The sequence below is a fragment of the Mus caroli genome, unplaced genomic scaffold (genome assembly GCF_978045245.1).
Source record: "Mus caroli unplaced genomic scaffold, Mus_caroli_1 scaffold_12, whole genome shotgun sequence".
Taxonomy (NCBI): domain Eukaryota; kingdom Metazoa; phylum Chordata; class Mammalia; order Rodentia; family Muridae; genus Mus; species Mus caroli.
The window spans coordinates 115,108,799-115,118,356 of NW_028227267.1; the positions used below are offsets into that span (position 1 = coordinate 115,108,799).

The 9,558-nt window shown below is 43.0% G+C and overlaps 1 protein-coding gene across 1 annotated transcript in view; it reads right to left on the reverse strand.

Moving 5' to 3' along the window:
• Window positions 1-389: 389 nt before the first annotated feature.
• Dct (dopachrome tautomerase) overlaps window positions 390-9,558 on the reverse strand; it is a 40,173-nt gene continuing 31,004 nt past the window's right edge. Inside the window, exons 7-8 of the mRNA XM_021181290.2 lie at window positions 6,598-6,799; window positions 390-762 (exon numbers count right to left, since the gene is read on the reverse strand). Coding sequence (XP_021036949.1) covers window positions 590-762; window positions 6,598-6,799 — 375 coding nt within the window. The 3' untranslated portion in view covers window positions 390-589. The remainder of the gene's footprint in view (window positions 763-6,597; window positions 6,800-9,558) is intronic.

The window sequence follows — 9,558 nt, forward strand, 5'->3', positions numbered from 1 at the left end:
ACCACTTTGGGATTCTATCAAGAGCACAATCACCTTGTCCCTGTAGCTATAAAACAGCGATTATGAAAATAAAAAAATAAATAAAACTTCTTTTCTTCATGAAGTTAGCTTGCTTCACATGTTTCAATACGTGTGGGGGGTGTGCTTGTCAAACAGAATTTCAAGCAGATATTTTGACTGTCTGCATCCCTATCTCAAAATACACTTAGCTGCAAGTTTGAAGGCATACACCCAATGTTTTTGTTGCTATTGGTGGTGGTGATGGTGGTGGTGGTGATGGTGGTGATGCTTCTGGTGGTGGTGGTGGTGGAGGTGGTGGCTGTGCTTATAGAATAGAAAGAGGCTTATTCAATATAAGGACTTTTAATCAAAGGTCACATCTAACTAGCCACACCTCACTTTGACAGTGGTGAATGATCCAAGCATTTTGTCTGTGTACAATAAGCGAAGCAGCAACTAGAGATACTTGTCATCGATAAGGGAATCATCATCATCACTACCAAAGAGCACACGCTGAAGAGCTTCACCTGTCGCAAGATGAGTGACGGTGTACTGAGTTACTACCCAGGTCAGGCAAGGGAGGAGCATGCTAGGCGTCTTCCGTGTATCTCTTGCTGCTTAGACCTGTCTCCACTAAGGGCGCATAGCCTTTGCGAAGCCTTCTGTATTGAAGAAAAGCCAGCAACCCCAAGAGCAAGACGAAGGCTCCCAGGATTCCAATGACCACTGAGAGAGCTGTGGACCAAACTGCAGCTTCTTCCTCTGAAATGAGAGCAGAGAAGAAGGCTCTGTGGTTACAGTTCCATCAGCCAAACACTGCTAGAAAATGAAAATATTTCCCTTTCTCATGTACATTTGTTTGCAAAACAAAGCTACCCTTGCTAGAATTTTATCTTCTTTCTTCTCACTGTTACCCTAACCACAACTGTTTCTCAAGGAAGCAGAAAACATCATCCCATTACTTAAATGAGGCTCATTGCATTTCGTAAATCTGTCACAATAAATGTTTAGATGCAGAACAAAAGCTCTAAGGAAATGCGTAACTGCTTTTGTACGTTAGAAACTCATTTGTAGACATGAGAGCTAAGATAATCTTTGGGGAACAGCTAAATGAAAGACACTCTCGGTAGGAAATTCTGTTATTGTCTCTGCCCCTGTGGTAGATGATAAAGGTGTGTTAGAGAATAGATGTGTTCTCCTGACAGAAACACTCACCAGAAGAAGCAGAGCTCTTTGTAGCCATTTAAATAGTTGTGACTAAAATCTAAGCCTCTCCCATGATATATCTAATATAGTCACACTTAATACCACTCTCCCATGAAGTTAATGTATTTTTGAAATGTGTGTATGCCTGTGTGACATTTCCTTGAACCATATCAACTGCTATAGGTCATTCTGTCCAAGCCATCCCGTCTTTAACACCTGACCCTCACCTAAAGGACAGAATACCTTCTCAACCTTCTTCACTCCCAAGGACCAGGGCCCATCTTGACTCCGAAAAGAGTTTCTTTGTCCTTTTTTGGTATGATCCAGCAGAACTTGATACTACTTATAGCTTATTTTTCTTGTCATTTTTATTAATTTTATATGATGCTAAGTCCAGCGTGATCATGGAAAGGACATGACATGGTTCCTACCTCTGAAACAGAGCCAGCAGGATGTGGACGTCCACAGGTGCTGACAGTTGCTGGGCGTGAGGTGTGTGTGTGTGTGTGTCCCTCCTCCAGGAAATATTCTCCCTTGCAAAGTTATCAAGGAACGATCTCCCTGGCAAGGTTAATGACTCTATGATAATTAGAAGCAGCACCAGTCCAGAAGACGAGGATGTCTCTAATGTCTCAGCAAAATGGTATACACTGAGACCTTCAGGAGAGCCCTTAAGACTGTGGAAAAGAACTCTGAAAACATGAGTTCAAAAATATATAATTTCTCAACTACGTAAAATATAAGGATGCAATATGAATTATATGAGGGACTTCATGGACCTAAGAGAACAGAGGCAACTAAACTATGAGCCTGCTTCTCAGAAAGATATTAAGGAAGTAGATAAAGATACTTAGGGAGTGGTGATCTCAGAGCCAGATCCCACTCAGCTAAGCTTATTGTTTGTGCTCACAAAGGCAGGCAGATTCCTACGTACATGGTGGTCAGCCAGGGACAGAGGAAATTTAGGTCTAGGCCCAGGTGTGATAGGAGTGGTAATTTCAGGATAGGATCTCATCCAGCTAAACTCATTGTCTGTGCTTACAAAGGCAGACAGGGGTTGGAGAGATAGCTCAGTGGTTAAAAACACTGACTGCTCTTCCAGAGGTCCTGAGTTCAATTCCTAGCAACCACATGATGGTTCACAACCATCTGCAATGGGATCTGATGCCCTCTTCTGGGGTGTCTGAAGAGAGCAATGGTGTACTCCTATACATTAAATAAATAAATAAATAAATAAATAAATCTTTTTTAAAAACAAAGGCAGACAGATCTCTGAATTCATTTGCAATGTTAAGAAAAAGAAAAAAGAAAAGAGAATGTACTTGCTATCTTTTTCTAAGAATCATAGGTCATGGAATGCTGATTCAAGGGATAATCAAAGGAGAGCTGGTGTAAATGATTAAATTGACATGCAAATAGAAGACTGGGCTTTGGTCTGCAAGAGCTGAGCTGTCTGGATTGGCTGTCTGGAGGTCTCCAGAGAAAGTTATCTCAAGCAGAACACAGGGAGTCAGCTTGTACCCACAATTTGACTTTGAGTCTTTCTTCTCACCACTCCTAAACACCCCTGCCTCAGGACCATCAACCAAGCCAAGGCTAATCCTTGGCAATATGAAATTTAATTTTATATGAAATATAATATTTGATTAATTCTTTGATAATTTCATGCATTGTGTTTTGGTATTTACCTTCCACCCTTTCTCTTAACTCCTTCCAGACCCACCTGACCTATCTACCCACCCCTAACTTCATCTCCTTTTTTAAAAAAAAGTAACTCACTGAGTCCAGTTTGTGGTGTTCTTACTCATGGACCATCCACTAGAGCATGGTAGAACTATCAGGGTTCACACGCTTAAGAAAAAACTCTCTGTCTCTCTGTCTCTCTGTCTCTCTCTCTGTCTCTCTCTCTGTCTCTCTCTCTGTCTCTCTCTCTCTCTCTCTCTCTCTCTCTCTCTCTCTCTCTTTCTTCCTCCAGAAGCCATTGACTGTCAACAGTGTCTCAGTTATGGGTGGGAACTTAAATGAGGCTACTCCATTCAGTGCTAAACTTAAATTATAGACAGTCAACAGCTAGATCTTGTGAAGTTTTTATATGATCTTGAACAAGTCTTGTGTGACCTTGTGTAATTTTGTACTGGTCTTCTGTGATCATGTGCAGGTCTTGTATGATACTGTGCTGTTATTGTATGATACTGTGCAGGTCTTGTATGATACTGTGCAGGTCTTGTATGATACTGTGCAGGTCTTGTATGATACTGTGCTGTTATTGTATGATACTGTGCAGGTCTTGTATGATACTGTGCAGGTCTTGTATGATACTGTGCAGGTCTTGTATGATACTGTGCAGGTCTTGTCTGATACTGTGCAGGTCTTGTATGATACTGTGCAGGTCTTGTATGATCTTGTGCAGGTCTTGTATGATACTGTGCAGGTCTTGTATGATACTGTGCAGGTCTTGTCTGATACTGTGCAGGTCTTGTATGATACTGTGCAGGTCTTGTATGATCTTGTGCAGGTCTTGTATGATCTTGTGCAGGCCTTGTGTGAACTGGTTATAGCTTCTTAAAGCATAAAGTATTAACAGGCATATTGGCACACACTTTTCATCTCAGAACTTGAGAGACAGAGGCAGGGAGATCTCTGTGAATTTGAAGGCAGCCTGATCTACAAAGAACATATCAAGTTGAAGGCCACGAGATCCACATGGTAAGATCATGTGTCAAAAAACAAACCAACAAATAACAGAGTTTTACTCTGGCATTTCTTTAATGAGACACCAAAATGGCCTCTTACTGTGCAAATCCTGTTGACCTTTTTTAAAAAAACATGTTTAAATTGTCGTAACATACATATAATATAAACTTTTACCATCATATCTATTTTCTCATGCAGCTGGTGGTAGTAAAGTACCTTCACATTGTATGTGTCTGCCATCACCATTATCTATAAAACATTTCTTGTTTTATAAAACTGAGACATAGAAACCAACATATGGTGAATCATACTCTGCTATGATGCCCAGTGGCTCTGCCTAAGCCCTTCCAGTACAGCAAGGTATGGAAGCAAAAAGATTTCCTTTTTGCTCTGTGAAGATAGAATCACTTGAGTTAAGGCCAACAACAGGCATATTAGCAGGATTAAAATCCAAATCCATGAATACGTGAGTGTACGGGAGTTCCACGAAGTGTAAAGCACTGAGAAGCAACATCTGGTTGGAGTTGAAGAGTAATTGTAGGAAAAGCTTTCGTGGTTTTCCAGGGAAAGTTAATGGTATTCTGGGGACAAGCTTGCTGGGCTCTGAATGTGCCGTGAAACTCTAGTCGGTTCTATTGATCCTCTGGAGTGTCTAGCTTTTAAGGAAACAGGTACTTCAGAGAAAGCCTCTTTCTGCACTTTGGGAAGGAAAGGGCAATGAGAGATAGCAGGGAGGGAAGGAAGCATTAGAGACCTCTTGGCTCTCTTTTAGTTGAAAACACTCTGCTCGCCAGCATCTCACCCTCTCCCTGCCTTCAATCTAAGCCACCTGTGCAGTTCCCTGTCTGTCCTCTCCCCTTGCAGTCTAAACCACCTGCTCAGCTACTGGGCATCCACCAGTTCCCAGATCCATCCTGTACTCAGTCTTCCTCAAGGCCCTCACAGCTTTTCACCCTTAGTTGGAAGAGGAGCAGCCTATCTCTCCCAACACTGTACCCATGGGTAAGAGGGTCATTTTAAGACAAAGGCATTTGGCATTCAACAGATGTCACTTCCTAGAGATTCCTTAACTGACTAAATGCAGATACTCAAAAATAACAAGGACTGCCAGCAATCTCCCCAGGGGTAGTTGTCAGTTATGAAAGCGTGAAGCTGCACAGACTTGCCAAGATAGCCTCATCTGCCATTGCTTCCCTGTGGATTCCCTTCCCTCAGTTTGCCTTTGTCAGGTCACATCTCCATGACTTCTCACTCTTGGTTTAAAGTGACATCTAAGCTCCTAGGCCATTGGCTTCTCTGAGTCTTCCTTCCCTTCTGTTCTAGAAAGAGTCCCGTGTCTCATAAAGAGGGACATCATATTTCTCCGATTAATCTTTCTTTTGTCAGTCTGGGTTGTTGAACACTGATGAGCCTAGAAGTTAGCAGAGACAAATATCCCTTCCTTACACCACCACCGCCCTGTCCCCCAGCAGAAGTATATATTTCGTATCAAACTATCACCCAGCGTGGCTTTTTATCCTCTGGTAAGTTGATAGATTTTAGGTATATTTGGGACTTAGATGATATCTGCTAAATGATTCTTGTTGTAGAGAATAAAAACAGTCCAGGGTACCCAACCCAAATCTTTGATTATCATTATGCTTAATCCAAGAGCAAAGAGAAAGAAGTTTTAAAAGGATGCCCTCAGCATCCCAAAATAGTGCCGACAGGAAGCAGTCAGTGTCAAACAGAGGGGAAAACAGATAGATGCCAATACTAAAGGATTCTCCATGTCAGAGAGCAACACGGGGAGCTCTGGAGTCACCCTGTGGGCTATGAATAAGGGCCGTGACAGACGGGAAGAAACTACCAGCAGGTTCTATCCTGCAGCTCTCCACACATTAAAATGTTTCTGTTGCTTCATTTTTCCTGCCTCAAACTTCCCTTAAGATTCTGTGAAGCACTTGAGTTTGGGCAAAAGAAGAAAATGTATTCACGTGTGCTATTAAAGACATCCTGGATTCGAAAGCAGGCTACAGTCTCCATGAAGCCCAATCTGTTATGAGGTTCAGTGTCATCTTGGGTAGACCTGTCCCTACAACACTAGTGTAGCCAAGGCTGACCCAAAATACCTGGCACAGTTGCAAAGTAATTTCACCATCTCAATCAAAAAAACAACAGATGACCTTCAAACCCTTGGTGGGGAATCTCATGAAGGTTTTGCATTACCAGTGATGGTCTTTAAAAATGCTCCATTGTATGACTTTCTACAGTGGCTGAGATTTTTACTGTTTCCTGGTCTTTGTAGCTTGCGACAATCTGAAGTGTGTCTCAATAATCTCAACTCTGCTGCAAATGAGATCACCAGCCCCTCCCTATCCACAAGGGAGTAAAGTCACTTGGACTTTATCAGTTACACATGGGACCATTCTCATAGATTTGGTTAGTTCAGATAAAAATCTGTCAAATCAGGCAGAAGAGTTGACACTGCCTCTGCAGAGTGGTGTCTTTTAACAGCTTACAGTTTTCCCAAATAGTCTGATGTTTAATTGGTAGCTTAATGACTTACCTTGTTAAATCCAAGGTATTCTCAAAATAGCCAATAAACTTAACTCGGCCTGAATGCTTCAATTAACAGCCTTGCTGACATTAAAAAGAGAGCAAGCAAGCTGCCTTAGAAGCTGACTGAGTCACCCGCTTAGAAGCTGTACTCCTCACCTGACAGATCAACGGCGTAATTGTAGCCAAGTTGCTCTGCGGTTAGGAAGAGCTCCTCATTAGTCACCGGTGGGAAGAAGGGGACCATGTTATACATTCGGTTGTGACCAATGGGTGCCAGTTCCTGAGGCCAGGCATCTGTGGAAGGGTTGTTTCTCTTCAGCCACTCATCAAAGATGGCATCTGTAAAAGAGTGGAGGACCTGCAAGACAGATGAGCACAGTGATGAGCTACTCACCCGACCCCAGCCTTCTCTGCAGTGGAATGTAGTCCTTAACACGGGAGCGTGTGTGTGCCCACCCTGCTGACACAGGCACTGACTGGCGTTCTCAGATGAGCTCTGCAATGGCATACAGAGATACCTCCTCAGAGAGGGCTGTAAATCCTTTGATTGAGTGAATAAAGAAGAACTCGTGTTGCAAATTTCACACTGGTTTGGAAACACCTAAGACCTTCTGGATCTTGTGCTAATTATTGCTTCCAGGAGAAAGGCAAATATGATAACTACATTTTTCTACTTAAAATTTAGATGCTTGAGTTTAGCAGAGAAGTAGAGGTAGCATTCACCATTATTGTAAAATAAATGAGCAATAAAAAAAAGAAATAAAAACATCAAAAGTGGATTTTCGGATTTTGCATGCCCTTTACCTATTCATTTTACAATCCTTTCCCTTGAATTCTTTGTATTGCACAGCAATAAAAAGTCTAAAAGTGTTGAATACACAGAACACTCATTTTTATTTTCTCAAAGAAGCTGTAAAATCCTTTTCAAATACTGCGATCTTTATATATTTCAAAACATCACCAGTGTAATCCCCGTATGCACAGCCCTGATTTTTTTAAACAGGGTATAAAAGCAAGAGTTCAGTTGATTTTTTTAACAGGGTGTAAAAGCAGGAGTTCAGTCGAGACTTCACATCTGGCAGTGACACTTCCTCTTTCATTCCTAGGCTGCAAGTTCAGGATGCTCAGGGACAGCATTTGTTCTTCCTACTATGTCCTAGACATGGTCAACTCAGGGTCACAATCTATGAGCCCCACCTCTCTAGGGGCAGCCATTTTGTCAGGAAGCCCAACTCAGTCACACAGAGAAGCCAAAGGGAACAAAGACTAGTCAGACCACAGCTGCTCCAGTACCTACAACCAACAGACTACAAACACCTCAAGATCCTGCCACACCCTTTCTCGGTAAAGCCATTCCAGAATCTCTGCCCACACTCATAAGAAATCACAAGAAATTAAGTGGTCACACAGCTTCCAGCTGAAGTGTTGGGGTCGTTCTAACACAGCAGTAGATAACCACAGGGAAAGCAGTAGGTCTGAACAGCTCAGGACAGGTGCACGCTCGCTCCACCATGCATAGAGAAAGCTGTTCCTTGAACCCTAGTGTTGGCACTGGGGGTTAGGAGGAGCTGTCAAGGATCAGTAAGAAGATGAGGAGGACATGGCCCATGAGTGTTGACCATGAGGGAAGTACTGCCAACATCAGCAAGGGACACCAGCATGGCGCAGGTGGTGGCAAGATGGCAACGCAGAACCTGTAGTAGCTTCTGTCGTGTGAGAAACGTCAGCAAATGGCGACTGTCACTTCAACTATAGCATCGGTGCTATTACTAGCTTAGTTCAACACAATGGCTCATAGAAGAAGAATGAAGGAGTCCCTACCTTACAGGTATATGCAGGCTACTGTCCTCTGGCATCATGCCTTTGTAGAGCTAGCTAATAAAAAGATGGGCATTTAGGGAGGCATATGGTACATAATTAACACTTAGTAAATACAATAATTAATATTGTTGGTGCTTGTTCTGTGTCAAACGCTACCCTAAGAGCTTTATGGATAACAACGCATTGGAACCTCAGAATAGCCTGAGTTACTGGCTGCTGCTTTCATTCAGTGCTCAGGCTACTGGAAGGAAGGATCACGGACTGAGTGCCTTAGACACTGCAAGCTCCCAGTTCTAGAAGGCGGGAACCCCAAATAAGATGTTGCTAGAGCTGGAGCTGGTTCCTTCCAGTGCTCTTTGCCACTGCTTGGTTGTGGGTCTCTGCCTTCATCTTCAGACATGCGTACTGGCCACATCCAGACTCCTTCCGCCTCTGTGGACATCATTTACTAAGGCTTGAGTGTCACTCCGAAACTCATGCTGACATTCCTTTGCCACCACTAGTAAGGAGTCACGAGTCTGAACACATGGATAGGCTAATGCTGTGATTGGGGTGATTGCGATAGAAGCCATTTTCTCATTAAAAACAAAAACCAATTTCTGCTTTCTCTCCTTTGTCAGAAACTCACATGCTGCCCTTCCTCCACTACCACCACACTGTGACACAGCACGAAGGCCCTTGCCAGATGTCAATGCTGTGCTCTTGGCCTTTCTAGCCTTCAAAACCATAAACAAAACAAACTATTATTGTTTACAATTAATGCAGACTGTAGAATTCTGTTAGAGCACCAGAAACAGGCTAAGGTCCCTTGCATAATGGATGAGTGACCTACAGTCCTCTAACATGACCTGATCTGAGCTAACTATGTACAAACAAAGTCATTGCCTGGGTGATCAAGGATTAGGATTTTAGAATTTCAATGAGGGGGGAGGCACAGCCTAAAGCAGAAAGTAAGAAAGATACAGAAGCAGTGAGAGATTTGTCCAACAGCCCACAGCGGGCCTAGGATAGAGCAAGAGTGTGTGAACCCAGGAAGCCCAACTCTAAAGCCAGAGTTCATTTTACAATAAAATGTTTTTTTCATGTTTAATTCAATGTATGCATGTGTGCCTGAGTGCTGGAAAGTGTGTGCATGTGTGCTAGTATGACTACAGAGATGCCAGACCCCCTGGAGCTGGGGTCCTCAGGCAGCTGTGGACACCTGCCATGGGGGTTAACTCGGGTCTTCTGCAAGAGCAGCCTACACTCTAGCTGTTGAGCCATCTCTGCATCTCTGCACCCATCCTCATCCCTTCA